The sequence below is a fragment of the Galeopterus variegatus genome, unplaced genomic scaffold (genome assembly GCF_000696425.1).
Source record: "Galeopterus variegatus unplaced genomic scaffold, G_variegatus-3.0.2 Scaffold116, whole genome shotgun sequence".
Taxonomy (NCBI): Eukaryota; Metazoa; Chordata; class Mammalia; order Dermoptera; family Cynocephalidae; genus Galeopterus; species Galeopterus variegatus.
In genome coordinates this window covers 971,774-989,002 of record NW_007726227.1, presented here as the reverse complement: position 1 = coordinate 989,002, position 17,229 = coordinate 971,774, and the positions used below count along the sequence as shown (strand labels likewise).

At 43.5% G+C, this 17,229-nt stretch overlaps 1 protein-coding gene across 3 annotated transcripts in view; it reads left to right on the top strand.

Annotated features, from left to right (window-relative positions):
- DTD1 (D-tyrosyl-tRNA deacylase 1) overlaps positions 1-17,229 on the top strand; it is a 160,297-nt gene that overhangs the window by 22,304 nt on the left and 120,764 nt on the right. For 2 of the 3 annotated variants that reach the window (XM_008587208.1, XM_008587223.1), the window contains exon 4: positions 3,864-3,970. In XM_008587208.1, the coding sequence (XP_008585430.1) occupies positions 3,864-3,970 (107 nt within the window). Of the gene's footprint in view, positions 1-3,863; positions 3,971-6,861; positions 7,123-17,229 lie in introns of those variants that run through there. The other variant, XM_008587217.1, reaches the window with a different exon arrangement.

The window sequence follows — 17,229 nt, the reverse complement described above, 5'->3', positions numbered from 1 at the left end:
TAGTTTTAGTCTCATTTTCTAATAAATGCACCTAAGGTCCAAAACTTCAGAGTTTTGTGTGACTCCTCCCAAGCTGTGTACAGCCATGCTGCCCAGCCCAGCACATCAGAGGTTCTGCAGTGAGGTTAAGTGACAATATTCATATACTGCAATCATAAAACACATAAGAAACTCATAATAAAATGCCAGCAACATGGAGATGCACTGAATTTGAATGGAGACAGTTTCCTATTATCACAGTCCTGGGGAGAAATTACAGGCCATGATTAAATTCTGTATCATTTTTACGTCCAAAGGTTTTCAAGACCAAAGGAATTAAAGCCTGAAATCAGTCCTATGGCCTGATGAGCTCAGAAGCTACCTTCCTGGTTTATTATTCTGCTGCTCTCAGTGGAGGAGTGTCCACGCTCAGTTGAGCCTGGGTTCGTTCAGCCAAGCTGTGTCTGAGCTGTGTCACACACATCCTTTGGGGCCTCAAACACTGCATTATCCCTGCACAGACTCCCTCGTGCCTCAGTTATAAGAGCAGGCAGCCTTCAACCCGCTTCGAAGTTATCCCAAGCAGAATGATGCCAAGGACCCCAGCACAGCTCAGAGGTGTGTGAACCAAGCCTGATAGAGAAAACCTTCTCTTGCATCTCTGTGTTATGCAAGAAGGGCTGCCTTAATTGCCTTGAACCCATGACCTCAGAACTTACTTACCATCCTAATGTTTGTTTCCCCTTGAAGCCCCGTTTTTAGCTCATTGGTTTATAATTTAGGGTGGCCCCCTTAGTGACAGGTGCCCTCACTGTCCTGTGATTAGGCATGTTTGGTCCTGGGCCATGGGACCTGTCCCCCAGTGCCTCTTACCATGAAGTCCCAGGCCTGAGACGTCTGCAGCTTAGAGGTGGTATCTCCCTCTAATGGACTGAACTGATACTGGGGGCCTGGAGCCTGGGAAGAAGCCACAAGATTCCAGCATTTGCCCTTCCAGTCTCTCCCATGGCCCTGAGTGTGGAATGGAATCAGGTGGTGGTTCTAACACTGCCCACTGAGGCCTGGCCCTCACATTCTGAGAAACTGCTGCCAGGGCCTGAAGGGCCTGTGATGTACCCATTCTCTGATAAGCAAATGTTTTCCCCAGCCAAGTCACATAGGAATTGTCATTTCTGGAGACACTGGTCTCTGCCGAAGGCTTCTTGAACCCTTGCCTCTGCTTTCCAGGCCACTTTGAGCTGGGCATCTGCCACAGTAGTGGAATCTTTGGCCAAGCCCTCTGGGGAGGAGGGGATGCCAGAGAGCACTCATGTCTCTGTCAAAGTAGCCTATACTTGAGGACAGAGCCACCACTGGCACCCGCAGCATCACACTCCCACAGCTCCAGGGTGTGATGGAGGACCAAATGCCTCCAGCTGGCCGTGGCCCTAGCCTAGCCCCGGGCTGATTTTGAGCCCCCAGTGCCGCTCATTTGCTTGATTTCTTGTTATCCACAGCCTGTGCACCCAGTGTTGGGGCTTTCATTTTCTCAGCTCAGGTTCTGAACAGATTAAAGTAGAATAGAGAAGAAACCTGGGTGGTGTGGACGCTTGATGGCAGAGAGCTGCCTTTAGGGGATGTGCTGGCCCAAGGTCAATGTAAAGTACCATTGTCCCTTGCAGGTCCCCAGAGGTTGTCCAAACCCCAGCCCAGTCAGGGCCATGCAGGGCCGGCTCTGGAGAGCGGAGAATGTGGGCTTGCTCCCAGCCAGGCCAAGGAGCGGTGGCGCATGCCTTTATTCTCCCTATTTTTCTTCAGTAGTGTGCTTTTTTGGTATAGTTTTCTGTCCTGTCTTCCCAGCTTGCCCATATACTGCCATGGACAATGATGGGCATGACAGTAATAATAGTGACTAACATTTCCTCCACACATAATTGTCAGGCTCTGTGTTGATTCACACGCACCCTCATAACCATCCCAGGACAACTGTCCTCTTATTGTCCCAGAACAAACTAGGATACGGAGAGGCAGCGTGGGTCTTCTTGGTGTTGTGACAGTCAGCTGGGCATTGTCCAAAGGGGCATGACATCAGCCTTTGCAGGTAAATGGGGAATACTGCTGTGAGGAGCTCTGGTTTGCGGCTGGTAGGGGCCTTGGACATGCTGCTGGAGACCAGCTCATGGCTGGTTTGACTTCCGCTGGGAGTTTTCCTGCTTTGAAACTTATGTAAATATGTTTCAACACCTGTTTATCCTGCAGCTCTGTGTAGAACACTGGGACTTTTATTTGAGAACAACTTGATTATATCACCATAGGAGCCCAGATGTAGTTTTGTAGATATAGTTTTGTCTTTTAAAAATTGTATTTATTTTCCCTGGCAAGTATAATTTTCTTGGGGGCTTTAACCCTTTGATCTAGGCTGGAAAAAATGTTACCATTTTAAGACCTCTTAAAACATGTCTTTGGGTTTATTGTTTGTACTAAGGGAAATTCAGATAATCGTTCTGTTCCTAACTGAAGAAAAACAGGAAAAGAAAATAAATTTTTTGCTACTTGAAATGATAAACAAGGTAAAGTGTATGCTGTATATCCTGGCAACAGAAATTCAAGGTCGGAAGTAATTCCTTTCCTCCTGAGTGTGCCTTCAGCCTCCCCGACGAGTACAGAGGCTGAAATTTGCTACTAATTGTAGATATAATTTTAGCATGCAATTAAACACATGATTTCCTTCCCAGCTGATGTCTTTTTAGCTAGTCTGACATAGATAAAAGAAAAACTGTTGATTTGAATGGCCACTTGAATCTGATAGGTCATGGAAAGTCACTGTTACTTGAGCATATTCAGGTAAACAGCTTGGGTGCTTCCAATACAGTTTCCAGTGCTGCTGTCGGTGGACTGAAGAATACCAACAGCTGGTAATCCCTCAGAGATTAAGGATCACCAGAGGGAGTAAACCAGTGAGGAAGAATCAGAGGTGGGAATTGTGGGATTGTGGTGGCAGGAGCAGAGACTCACTCAGGTGGTGGGGGATCAGGTGTCCGAGGGACCCCAGGGCATGAGGCTGGCTTGAGCCTAGCAGGCCTGAGAGCAGAGCTGCCCTCCGTGGAGAGAGGTGGAGGGACCACTGGATCCAGTGCTAAAATGGCCTTCCACAGTGGTTATGCTGGATTTCCCTCCCACCGTTTCCCAGTGCTGTGAGCCCACGTTCTTCCCCAGCCTTGCTGGGACCAGACCTCTCCTTACTCACCAAGTCTACTGGTCATGTAGCAGCACCTGGGCCGTTTCTCCTTCCCTTTCCCTCACTCATGTGGCTGGCTGTATTAATCCGTTCTGTTGCCTGTAACAGCGTACCTGAAACTGGGTAATGTATACAGGAGAGGTTTGATTCTTAACAATTTGGAGGCTGGGAAGTCCACAATCCAGGGGGCACATCTGGTGAGGGCCTTCTTGGTGGTGACTCCCTACAGAGTTCTGTGACAACCAGGGTATCAAGTGGCAAGAATGGCCTGAGCAAGAGAGAGCTAATGTTCTCACTTGCTCTTCTTAAAAAGCCATCAGAATCATGCCCATGACCACCCATTAAACCATCAACCCATTACTCCATGAATGGATTGATTCATTCACGAGGGTGCAGTCCTCACAATCCAATCACCTCTCAAAGGCCCCATCTTTCAAATACCATAATTGGATTTTTCACCCTTTTAATGGTGATCATGTTTCAATTAGGATCAAGTTTCTAATACATAAACTTTTGGGGACACATTTGACCTATAGCAGACACCTTTTTCCGTGTTGACTGGCCAGTCTTCCTCCCAAGGTTCCTGATTACACTGACCTAGGTGTGCTTTCTAAATGGAGTAATCTGGGGTCCCCATCTCTTGTAACTGTTTGAATTGCTCTTTCAGATGGCAAGTTTGGTGCCTACATGCAAGTGCACATTCAGAATGATGGGCCTGTGACTATAGAACTGGAATCCCCAGCTCCTGGAGCTGCTACCTCTGATCCAAAGCAGGTAAGACTGGAGTCAGGTGCTGGGGTCCATCTCCTGAGTGACTTTTACATCGTTTGGCTTTGATTTTGTCCCTGGAGCAGTCCTCAGTCTGAGGTGGAGAAAACAGTTCATCCTGTAACCTTGTATTTATTTTATTGCTTCCCTTCCCAAGAATGTACGTTTTCACTTGATCTCCTGAGCTCTGTGGTGGGCTGGGCAGCACTTCTCCCTAGCCTCCTCCCGCCTTTGGATTCTGGAGAAAATGTCCTTCGTAGAGCCTGGTTCTTCCTCTGGGCTTCTGTTCCTGAACCAGGCGCCATGGCGTCTACCCGCCGCTGGGTGGCAGCAGAGGTGCGGCCCTGGACTGGCCGGTTCTTCCGTTGGGAATGATTACGTGGAGTGGGTTTTGTCCCAGCTGTGGGTAGATGTGCCGCTCAGTGTTCTTTGTAAATCCTCATTTTTCTAAAGCAGTGTCTGACCTGGGTTTATTGCCAACTCTGTAAGCTTTTACAAAAAGATGTAATTAAAATAGAGAAAGGGGCCTGCCCATTAGTTCAGTTGGTTAGAGTGCAGCCTTATAACACCAAGGTCATGGGTTCGGATCCCTGTGCTACCCATACCAAAAAAAAAAAAAAAAAAAAAAATAGAAAATGTGTGATAGTCCTTGCAACCTGTGTGGTCTTATACATGCTTAACACACTTTTAAAGGCTTTAATTAATGCACCCACTTGATAGAGACATGTGGGGCCTGGCAGAGAGGAGGACTGAAGGGATGTTTCTTTTTTTCCTTCCTTGCCGCCCTCCCTTTGCGAGGATGCTGTGAAGTGCAGTGATTCAATAGTGTGGGGGAAGCATGAAAGAAACTTCCAGCTGGGTAACCTGGGCAGAGCCATATTTTTACTGAGATCGTAACCTTTCTCTTTTGCTACTGACTGTGTATTGATAGAGAGGTAGGCACATGTCTGATGCAGCGCTAGGCTTCAAAGGGAGTAATTGAGGGTCCTGGAATTACTGATGACATTAAAAAAATCACAAATGAAAACCCACATGAAAATGTAAGCTTTTTATTTTGACATAATTTGAGACTTTGAGACAGAAAAGATGGAAAAACAGAGTTCCAATATACTGTTTTTTTAAATTTAGTTTTACTGGTTATGCATATTCATGGGGTACAAAGCTGACTGTCACCACCTGTGCCCAAGATGTGATGGCCAAGAAGCATGCCCATTACCACAGATGGTGATTATTCCCTGTGTCTCTCACCCAATTAATCCCTGACCTTCCTCCTTCTCCCCCATATACTCTTTACAACCAGCTTCCCTAATTTTAATGTCTTATGTAGCCATGCCTTGAACTTAATATTGATACAAAACTGTTAACTAGATTACAAACCTTATTTGAATTTCACTAGGTTTTTTTCTATGTCCTTTTTCTGTTCCACGATAATGCAGGATCCCACATTGCATTTAATTGTCAGTTCTTAGTCTTCTCCAATCTTTGACAGTTCCTTGGCCTTTCCTTGTCTTTCATGACTTTGACACTTTTCAAGGGTACTGGTATGCTATTTTGTAGAATGTTTCTCAGTGTGGGTTTTCTATGATTATATTGAGGTCACACATTTTTACATGAATAGCAAATAACACAAAAGTGAGCCCATGTCCTTCTTAGTGCATTGTATCAGGAGAGGTACATGATAGTGATTTGTTGTATTATAGCTTTTTTTTTTTTTTTCCTTTTTGTCTTTTTTCGTGACCGGTAACGGGATCGCAACCCTTGGTGTCACACCCGTACCACAACCGGCAATGGGATCGCAACCCTCGGTGTCGCGCCCGCACCGCGCTCAACCAGTGAGTGGACCAGTTTCTATATGGGATCCGAACCCTCGGCAGGAGTGCCGCCGCACTCCCAAGCGCCACACTCTACCGAGTGCGCCACTGGGCCGGCCCTTATAGCTGATTTTAACTTTATCACTTAGTTAAGGTGCAGCCTACCAGGTTTCTCCACCCTCCATGAGGTTCTAAGCTCTCTCCCCTCATCTGTCCTCTTGTTCATTCGCAGCAGGCAGCACTTCCTGCTTTGCAGAGAAAGATGCCAGTGATGGTGTTGACCCTGCTTCACCATTCCCTCTTTCTGCCACCGTAGCAGAGCTGCCCATCCCTGGACTGAGGCCAACTTGTCTTCCTGGGCCAGGACTGTCTGCATAATTTGTGAGGCCCAGTACAGAATGAAAATAGGGGTCCCTTGTTCAAAAATTAAGAATCTAAAGATGGTGACAGCAGAGCGTTAAACCAAGGGTAGAGCCCTTCTGAATATGGGGTCCAGTGTGACTGCACGGGTCACACGCCTGCAGAGCCAGACTGACCTGGGCATCAGAGCCCTCCTTTTCCTCCTCCTCAGCAGCCTTCTCTGTCCTCTTGTCCAGTCAATCAGTCTGTCTCTCTCAATCGTCCCTCATTCCTATTGGCTTCTAAGTATGCTCAAATATCTCCAATTGAGAAATGTCTCCACTTCCTCCCCTCCTGCTCCGCTGTCAGTGCGCTGTCGTCTGTGAAGGCTCACCCAGGTCCTCATGGCCTTCACATTGCTTTATTTCATAACTGCTTTCCAGGCCCCTTCATCTCTCAATAGTATTTGCCACGGGTGGCCACTCAACCCTTGGAAACCAGCTGGAGCTTGTTTTCCAGGATGGCATTCTCTCTGGGTTTTTCTCTTGCCTCTGGCTGCTCCCTTTGCTTTTATTTGATCATTATTCTGTAGTTTGATATAGTATTCTGGTTTAACTCTATTAGGAAAAAAAATTTAGTCAAGCTTTTCTTCATTCTAGATATTTTTCTAGAAATGGTAGATTAATACATTATACCTTTAGGATCTTCAACCTTCTTTCGAGTAGCACCTCCTTCTTTCTTGTTTAGGTCAAAGCGTGCAAAGATGCAGTTATCCCAGATGAATAAGCCCAGGAATCTAATGTACAACTTGAGGACAATAGTTAATAACATGGTATTGTATACTGGATATTTGCTAAGAGTAGATTTTAAGTACTCTCACTATGAGCAAAAAAAAAAAAAAAGAGAAAGATAGCTTGATGGATATGTAATTTATTTGTCTGTAATAATCACTTCACTATGTATATGTATATCAAAACACCATGTTGTACACCTTAAATATATACAATAAAAAAACTAAAAACCCCAAACTCCCAATAGGCATTATTTTTTAAACTTCTAACAAGCCGTGTTAACTTATTTGGATAAAAAAGACTTTTAGTTATTTCTGACTCTTTTAGGAGTGTTCCCTACAAATGCATGAAATATCCTGTGTCAATTTCAGTGATTTGTACCAGTTTCCTGACCCCCAAAAGTCTCAGACCCTAGAAAATGGCGCATTTCACTTTGTCCTGTAGCTGTCCAATAGGTGGCAGTGAGCAAGCACAGAAGGGGCCTCTAACTCTGTGGTGCTGGCCTTGCCTGTGGCCTCTGCCTTTCCTGCACAGTTGGGAGGGGCTTCTTCTTTGAAGAAATAGTTAATTTGCTTGCTTTTGTATTGCTAAAGCACAGTCAAATTCTTTTTACTGATAAACATATGTTTCTATCAACTAAGCTTTTAATGCTAAGTATTTTATTTTCCCATTATATTCCAACTAATAGTGAAAACTGCTGCAATAACATTACAGAAAAATGGTTCTTTTGGCAAGTTGCTTTTAAATATAAGTTCTTTAAATCATCTGCACAAATGAACAGCATATATGTGTGTGTATGTGTATGTATGAGTGTGTATGTGTGTGTATTTGTATGTGTATGTATGTGTGCATGTGTATATGTTTGTGTGTGTGCATGTGTGTTTATGTGTGTGTATGTATATGTGCATCAAGTGTCTTTTTGGTGTATGATGGTGTGCTGGGCACTGTGAAGAAGAGAAGGAGGTGTTGCTACCCAGCCTGTGCTATCAGGGGTGGATTTACTGCAACATAAGCCTGAAAGGTTATACTAGTGGGAGAGATGAAGAATGGTGTGTGACAGCATAGGAAACGTCATGAGACCCTCCAGTTCATGTTCCTCTTCAGAACCCTTCAGTGCCTTCCAAGTGCACTTTAGATGAAAGTCTAAGTTCCTGCCTGTCACGTACCAGGGACCGAGTGACCAGGCCTCGGTGGCTCTCTCCTGCCTGCTGGGTGGCATCCTTCCCTCTTTGCCTGCACTTCATCTACTTTGCCTTCTCTCTGTTCTGAGAATAGGTCGAGCTCTTTCTTGCCTTAGTACTCTTGTCTCAATTCCAGTGACACGTCCTCAGAGGAGGGGCTTCTCTCAATGCCAGTGAAGCCCCTGCCAGCCACTCTGGCCCATTGCCCTAACGGCTTATTCACAGACTGAGCACCATCTGTTCTTACCTGCTTGGTTCCTTGTTTCTCATCTGTCCCCGCCACTCCTAAAACCTAAGCTCTTTGAGTCTCATTCATTGCCTTTTCCCGGGAGGTGAGCGCCCAGGTATGTGTTGTTTGTTTAGGAGTGGTGTCTGCAGGCTGTGGGCTGTGTGGTCTATGAATGTCCTGAGTTCTAGGGAGGCCAAGGCTGCTTCTGTCCTGCTGAGCTGGGCAGACCTTCCAGGGCACTGGAGGTTTTAGCTGACTTTTAAGGATGAGGAGAGGAGAAGGGATTCTCAGTCGTTTTCAAACTTGTACTTCAAATAGGGGTAGATTCTGGACTTTTCAAGAGTCCCAGAGCTCTATTAATGGGTGATGCAGCTGCTGCTGGTGAAGACTGGACTGGGAAAGGTAACAGCAGTTTGCTTGCCCTGATTTTGGAGCTGGCCTCTGCCGCGCCTGCATGTCTTCCCATGGCCGCATCAGCAGCGTGCCTGTTGTGATGGTAGGCTGCTGTGTGGGTCCCGTGAGAAGTCTGGCAGTGAGAAGATGTTGGAAGAAGAGCAATGTGTTCCAAAGGGAATAGGACATTGGAAGCAGTAGCTGAACCACCAGACAGAAGCTCTTTTCCTTATGGCATTTTTGTGGAGAAACACGACTCAGATAGGAACATCCTGGTTATTACCTAGTTCATGAGTTCTTCTGTGGGTGGCTAGACATGAAGAGATTTCAACACACTAGTCCTCCATTCCTATGGTAAAACTTATTCTTGCTCTTGTTCTAACTTCAAGTGCCCTTCCCCTGAGTGGGGGTTGTTTTCCTGGGCCTCATGTAGATGGGGTTCCCCATGTGTGAGAGCAGATGGGGTTTTTCCTGGTGAGGAGAGGCATTTGGTAATTGAGGGGCTCAGCCCTGTAGCCCAGGGCTACCTAGTTCATCGTGTTGCCATTTATTATTTATATTCTCATTTATTTAGTGCAGTTGAAAACTTCACTAAATCAAAATGCTGGAAGGAGCTGACAAGATGAAGTTTCAAATTCACATCCTTGAATTAACTTGCATTTTTATTGACAAATCACTGGGATGTGTAGATCAGTGAAAAATGGTGCCTTTAATTTTATGGAGCTTTTAACTTTGTGCTTCTCTGAATATCACCATTGCCTTGCCTGTAATTTTCTCTATATACTTGTCTTATCAGCAAGCGTCTATCACTGTGTCTGAACCTTGGAATGTTGAGATTGAGACACTCATGGCTTCTGTACGATCTGAAAGAAATATGTAGGGTAGAGAGGGGGATGGGAAAAAGAGCTCCATTTGGTTTCATTTATTTATACTTGCAGTGACAGGGGCAGCCTTTTCAGTAATATATGCTGTGGAATCCAGAAGGTGAAACAGAGGACAGACTAGGACAAGGTAAGTTGCTATTGTGAGGCAGCCCGTTACACGGGCACAGAGGGCTCTTGGTTGCTACACATTTCAGTGCGAGGGATAAATTTAAAATATTCTGAATGTAAGGAAGAATTATATTGATGCCAATAAGTTTGTATCTCTTCATAGAAGAACATTTATTTAAATGTATATATTACCCTTTCACTCTTTTTTTAGGCTTGAACTCTAGATTCTAATCCCCCAATTTTGGTAGATTTCATCTTTAGTGTGCACATGGCCTGAACCAGGCTCCAGTTGTTGACTTGCCACAACAGTGTGTTTCCATGTCTGGTTGCCAAAATGATACCCAGATCTGTCATTTACTCCAGTCTTGTAAATTCATTTTGTCACTTTACTTTATTAAACAAACACTGACTGAGAAAGGGGGAGGGGGAGGGGAGTTAGCAAGAGATTGGTTGATGGGCACAAAGAATGATTACATTTTATAATGATGAATATGCTAATTATCCTGATTTGATCATCACATATTGTACACAAGTATTGATAGTCAATTCTTTACCCCACAAATATGTGTAATCAATTATATTTCAATGAAAAAAAGAATATATCTATATTTAAAAAATAAATAAATACAGGTGGAAATGTAGTAATAGCTTCTTTATTACAGAGTTTTTGTTGTTGCTGTTGTTCAGTCTTTGTTGTAGTGTCATGGGGCTCTGCCAGTGATAGTGACTTCTGAGACCTACCTAGTCTGCTGCACAGAAGGCTTCCCACCAGGGCTAGGCTGGTACCTGGCCAGACATGGAATCACACCTGGTTTTGCGATTCTTTCAGTCTGAACATCTGCTTTCTGTGAGTTATGAAGTCAGTACATCCTTCTGGGGAGTGGGTTGGGTAATCACCATGTGTACTGAGTCCCTGTCAGTGCCTGGGGAGGGTGGGGGAGGGTAGTGCCTGCTTGATGTATGAATATCTGACTGGTAGGAAAGGAAGGAGCCTAGGAGATGTTTCCAAGCAGGCTGGCTTCTCTCTAGTCAGAGAGCTGCTAGGGGTCACTTTTATTTTAGCATTTTATTTTTTATTTTTTTTCCTTTTTGTCTCTTTTTTACTGACCGGTAATGGGATCGCAACCCTCGGTGTCACGCCCGTACCGGGGACCGGCAACGGGATCGCAATCCTCGGTGTTGCGCCCGCACCGCGCTCAACCAGTGAGCGGGAACCAGTCTCCACATGGGATCCAAACCCTTGGCGGGAGCGCCGCCGCGCTCCCAAGTGGTGCACTCTCCAGTGCGCCACTGGGCCGGCCCTATTTTAGCATTTTAATTTGTTTCCATGAAGACAGTTGTCCTGAATCAGTCCACCATAAACTTAAAAAGAAGCCCTTCCAAGGCATCCATGCCTGTGTCTTTCTGCTTGGTGATCCCTTGACTGATTGACCGATCAATTGACTTTCATCTTACCTTCTTAAATTCATAGCATGTGTTAACAAAATTGCAAAAATTGAAAAGACTTTGTTTCCTGCTATTGGAATATGGCTGGTAAATTAAAAACTGTGATCTGTTCCTCTTCTACCTTTGACACATGAAACATTTCTAATCTCCAACCACAGCAACACATCTGTTTTGCTTTAAGTCAGTTTTTCAGGACACTAATGGGTTAGTGCATTTAAGGCATAAGGGCTTTGTTTGTCTCTGTGTATGTGTTTTGGTTAGACTCTTAGTTATTTTAATCTTCTAATCTCATTTGTGGGTGTGTTCAAAAAACAAAGAAACTCTTTACTGACTTGACCTGCCAAAGATTAACAGCACCCTTTTTACTCCCAATGCAGCAAAGTTTATCCTTCCATGGATTTATACATTGAGCGCAGCAGTAATTTAATCATATGGACTAAAGATTTTAATGGGAGAATTCTTAGCTTTTTAGATAATTTGTTAGGATCTTCATAGTGCCAGGTAATTGTAGAAAAATGTTCTGCCAGTTAGGATATTTTGTCAAAAATCTTGTTTAAAGATTTGCATTACTAATGGAGAGAGAAGAATGATCTGGAAGCAATAGAAATAAAAAATGCAGCTCCTGCTATTATTTTTTAAAGGTCTGCCTAGTAGATAAACACTTAACTGTACAGAGGTGTTTGTCAACATACTATAGTTTAGGTGCAGTCTCTAATGACATGGTATTTATCTTTTTAAATCTACTTAGTCTGTAAGAGAAGGTTAGGATGGGTGAGTGGGGTATGAATTGGATCAAGTGGGCTTTTAGGGGTTCACAAACTTCCCTGAGCTCGTCCCCGAAGTTTTTCATGTGTGTATGTGTGCGAATGCCTTTTTCTGGGAGAAAGGGTGTAGGGTTTTTGCCACATTCTCGGAAGGCCCAAAGAGGTGAAAGTGCTGGTGGACTGGGGGCTGTTGTTTTTAAATCTACTTAGTCTGTAAGAGAAGGTTAAGATGGGTGAGTGGGGTATGAATTGGATCAAGTGGGCTTTTAGGGGTTCACAAACTTCCCTGAGCTCGTCCCCGAAGTTTTTCATGTGTGTATGTGTGCGAATGCCTTTTTCTGGGAGAAAGGGTGTAGGGTTTTTGCCACATTCTCGGAAGGCCCAAAGAGGTGAAAGTGCTGGTGGACTGGGGGCTGTTGTTTGCAGGGATTACCTATTCTCTCTCTACCAAAGTCATCCAGGGTCTAGCAGGAGTGTCCCTTAAAGGGCTATCTGACGACCACCAGCATAGAGCCACCCAGGGTGCTTACTGAAATGCAGAGCCTTGGGCCCACCTGGATTTTCTGAACCAGAGTTCCTGGCATGTCTAGATGTGGAGGGCAGAAAAGTAGCAGATTTATGTTTCTGACCAGGTCTTCATGTGTTCCTTAAGCACACTGACATTTGAGAACTACTGTACTAGAGGAAATTAGATGTTGCCATTTATCATCTGCTCCAGGTTTTGGTTTCTTCTGGACCACCTTGCCCTCCCTTTTCCACCCCCAAAAGTCTAAAACGACTTTACAACCTGTGCTACTGCAGCTGCCAGGAAGCAAGATGGCTAGGCTTGATTATTGAGGTCACATATGAGACTGCTGTCATTCATCACCGTCCCCTCAGTCTTCCTACCCCCCCCACCTGGTGATGAAAATGTTACAGAGCATGGTGTGCCTTCTTGACACAATTAAAGATGTGTCAGGGAAAAGCCAATAGAACAATAGCAGCTCAATACATTAGTGACTGATGATTGGCCACTCTGCTGAGTGACATTGACTTATTCCACAAGCACATACTAGTGAAATAACTTGTTTCTTAAGAGAGATGAACCCAACGTGGATTGCTCAATGGTTGGGCAAGATTGTAGTGGTGTAGCCTCTTAAGAATTTTAGTTGAAAAATAATTTATAGTTCTCTGGGTTTTCTGGGTACCAGACATGGAATGCCTTACTCATCTGTCAAGTATTAATAGGTCTAGAATAAAAACCTAGGACGATCAACATCTTAACTTCTGCACAGAATTGCAATTTGTTCCAACTGTAAGAATGTTGAGGCTCCCACGGGCAGTTGGCTGACCGTTTACATTTAAACACATATGGGAAATTGTTAAGAGTTCATATTTTATGGCATGTTATCACCTGTTAAGTTCATGGTAAAAGCTTTTCACAGTGAATCATAGACTAGTTTTCTGCAGATTACTTACTGTTTCCTGAATAAATGTCATGATTTTTTCTCCTTTATGTTTCTGTTCATCTGCCTGAAATGAACTCCTGTCCTGTCTCTACCTGTTGACATCGTCTGCATCCTTTAAGGTCCATTTCAGATAGCTCTTCATTCATGATGCTTACCTTGGTGCCCATCCAGCGAGGCCTTCCTGCCTTTGTGTCCCCATCACATGGTGTGGCATGAATTTCATAGTGGTAGTGCACTCAAATAAAAGCCCATGTCATTTGTTTGTTAGTTTGTTTGCTTGTTCGTTTATCCCTTATCCATGTACCCGCCTGTCTATCCATCGGTTTACTCATCCATCTATCCACTCACCTACCCACTACCTGTTCATTCATCCATCCAACAGATACTTATAGGGTGTTTGCTGTCTGCTAGCCCTCCATGTCTGAACCAAAGTCATGCCCTCATGGAACTTACATTCTATTGGGGAAACATACAAAAACAAATGTAATTTAAAATTGTGATAAAATAAAGAAATCAAACGGGGTTAGGTATAGAGAATGCTTTTGGAGTGGAGGCTACCTTAGGTAAAAGCCCCAGAAAAGGATACTAAGCTGAGGGAGCCAGCCACATGAAGACCAGAAGAAGAATGCTAGACAGCAGGGTCGGCAGGTGCAGAGCCCTGGGATGGAAGGAAGCCTGGTGTGGTTGGAGCTTGGGGCATGACAGGGAGAGGGATAGGACATGAGGCTAGAGCTGTGACCTTGGCCTGATGGAGCAAGGCCTCTCAGGCCAGGGTAGGGAATTTGGCTTTTATTATTAATGAGCTGGAGAGTTATTAGAATGTTGAGAGATCTGATGTGCATTTGCAGACATAATGAGACCGGATTTCAGTACAGACTTAGAAGGGGGGGAATATGTGGCCCAGGACAGGGTGGCAGGGAGAACATTTAGGAGCTCCTGCAATGGGGATGAAAGAAGTAGAGAAATTCTGGATACACTTTGATGCGTCTGTCTCCTACAATAGAGCTTTTCTGTAAATGACTTATGATTGAATTCTTTCATTCTTTGGTTGAGCATGAAGGCATACTGTAAAGTCTAACTTCACAAAGGCAGAAACTCTATTTTATGGTGTTAAAAAAAAAAAAAAAAGAAGCAAGCAAGTTTCAGAGAAATAGGCCCCCTTCTTCAGGTCAATGTGAAGTCAGATATTTCACTATTGCCCACTTTTCCCCAAAATGCAAAAAAGCTTTAATTATAAAAAGATTTTGTAAAAAGCCCAAGAAATAATGTTTATATTGAATATGGTTTATGTATACCATTTTTCCTTGTATTGTTAGGGAAGTATTTAAGTCTAAGTCTTAGGAACTTGTCAGAGAAACAAAAGATTTATATTTGGGAAATTATGTTTCCTGGCATTCACAGATCTTGAAAATTATGGGAAGTAATTGTCAGAGGGAGGCAGCAGATCCAGAGGCAGAGTGGAAATGTGGGACCAGAGGAAGTTGTCTTTCTATGGACTCGTGTGCCTCTTGCTGGTAGCAGGTCAAGAGCTTAACTTTAAACCTGACTAGTTTTACCATCTTAGTTATTTTTGTCAATATGAAACACAAAAGAATAGCACTTCCATGAAGCTTCTTCAATAAAATGTATTCCTTTGCTACTTTCCATAAAATGCGAAGTCAGTTTCTTTTTCTTTTTTTAATCATGAAAGTGAAGCTCGAAAGCCTCGATTTCTGTGTAATGGAAAGATGTAAGTTTGTGGCCATGTTTCCATTTTCCACTCCTCCTGCTAGGTCAGAAACAGGATACCTGCATGATATCCCCTGGACAGTGGCTCTGTTCAGGAATTGCATAGCTGTTTGACTGCAGAGGGAGGGCAAAGGCTATTATTAACCATCGGTGTCATTGTTGGGTCATGAAACCTTCAGGGGATAAGTACAATTTCTATAAAATTTCATTTTAAAATCCAGACCAGATCTAGCCTTGTGCGCAGTGGATTCTTTTTTTTTTTTTTTTTTTTTTCCTTTTTTTTTTTTTTGTTTCATGTTGTCCCTTTGCCCCCTTCATTTTCTCCTGGGAAGAGTCTCTTATTATTGTAATTATTATTTTCCTTTAATTTCAAGCAAGCAAGCAGTATATTAACTGGAAAGTACCAATTTAGAAATGTTATTTTTTAATAGTAAGCTTTTATAGTATTCCTGGGTAGAAAGATATTTTTATAGAAATAGTTCTTTTCCTGTCTTTTATTTTTCTCATGAGTCCATAAAATAGCATTTTTATATCAATTTTTGTTAAACGTAATACATAAAATCAGTATTCTTTAAAAAATTTAGAAGTTTAAGGTACAGTAAAAATACTTTTGACTATGACCTCTCATTCTCAGGGGTAGTACCATTGATAAGCTCTATGTATTTCCTTCCAGACTTAATAAAATTATGTTTACCCACTTTTACACATACTCATGGAAAATACATGGTTTCTCTGGGTGTATATATGATGAGTTTTAAAAAAAATATTGTGTTAAAATATACACAACAAAATTTTAAGTATGTAGTTCAGTGGAAGTAGTACATTCACATGTGCAACCGTTATCACCACCATCCATCCTCAGAACTCTTCGTCTTACAAAACTGAAGTTGCTCCCATTAGACAGTAACTCCCCATTCTTCCCTTCCTCTAGCCCCGGGCAACCACCATTCTACTTTCTGGCTCTTTGAAATTGACTGCTCTAGGTATTACATGAATGGAATCATACAGTATTTGTCCTTTTATGACTGGCTTATTTCATTTAGCATAACGTCTTCCAGGATCACCCATGTTGAACCTTACGTTTATAGCATGTGTCAGAATTTCCTTCTCTTTTGTGGCTGAATAATAGTCCATTGTATATATATATACCACATTTTATTTATCCATTTATCCATTCGTGGACATTTGGGTTGTTTCCACTTTTTAGATATAGGTAATGCTACTATGAATACTGGTGTACAAATATCTTTTCAAGACCCCGCTTTTAATTCTTTTGAGTATATACCTGGAATTGGAATTGCTGGATCATATGGTAGTTTTTTGTTTAATTTTTCAAGGAACTGTGATACTGTTTTCTACAGTGTCTGTGCCATTTTACATTCCCATCATTAAGGCACGAGGGGTTCTGATTTCTCCACATCCTCACCAGTACTTGTGTCACGCTCTTTTACCTGCCTGTAATCCTGCCGACTGGGCTAATTGTCGAGCTAGGGCTGGGTCTGTAGCTCACAGACCACTCAAGCCTGTTGTCCAGACTGGGTCATAAACCCTTCACACACCAGGCTGGGTCCTCAGACCCCTCACACGCAGGTCTACGAGCTAGGTAACCAGCAAACAGGTCCTTGGAAGCCCTAGGTTAGAGAGCATTGCTGCACAGGCAGGTGCCTGAGGCCCACGCCGGCCAAGCCGCAGTGCGGCACATGTGCACCAACTCCACCCACCCACACATACAATTTGTTTACTGAACCACCCCCAACTGGCCCAGACATGAGGGGAGCCTGATTAAATTATTCTATTTTCCCAACAACTTTTTCTTTTCTTTTCTTTTTTTTTAATAATAGCCACCTTAATAGGTGTTAAGTAGTATCTCATTGTGGTTTTGGTTTGCATTTCCCTAATGATTTGTCATGTTGAACATCTTTTCATGTGCTTATTGGCCATTTGTATGTCTTCTTTGAAAAATGTCTGTTCAAGTACTTTGCCCATTTTTTTTTTTTTTTTTTTTTTTGTCTTTTTGTCTTTTTTCCGTGTCCGGCAACGGATCGCAACCCTCAGTGTTGCCCCCGTACCGGACCGGGGACCGGCGACGGGATCGCAAGCCTCGGCGTTGCTCCCGCGCCCCCCCCACCCCGCGAGCCGGAGC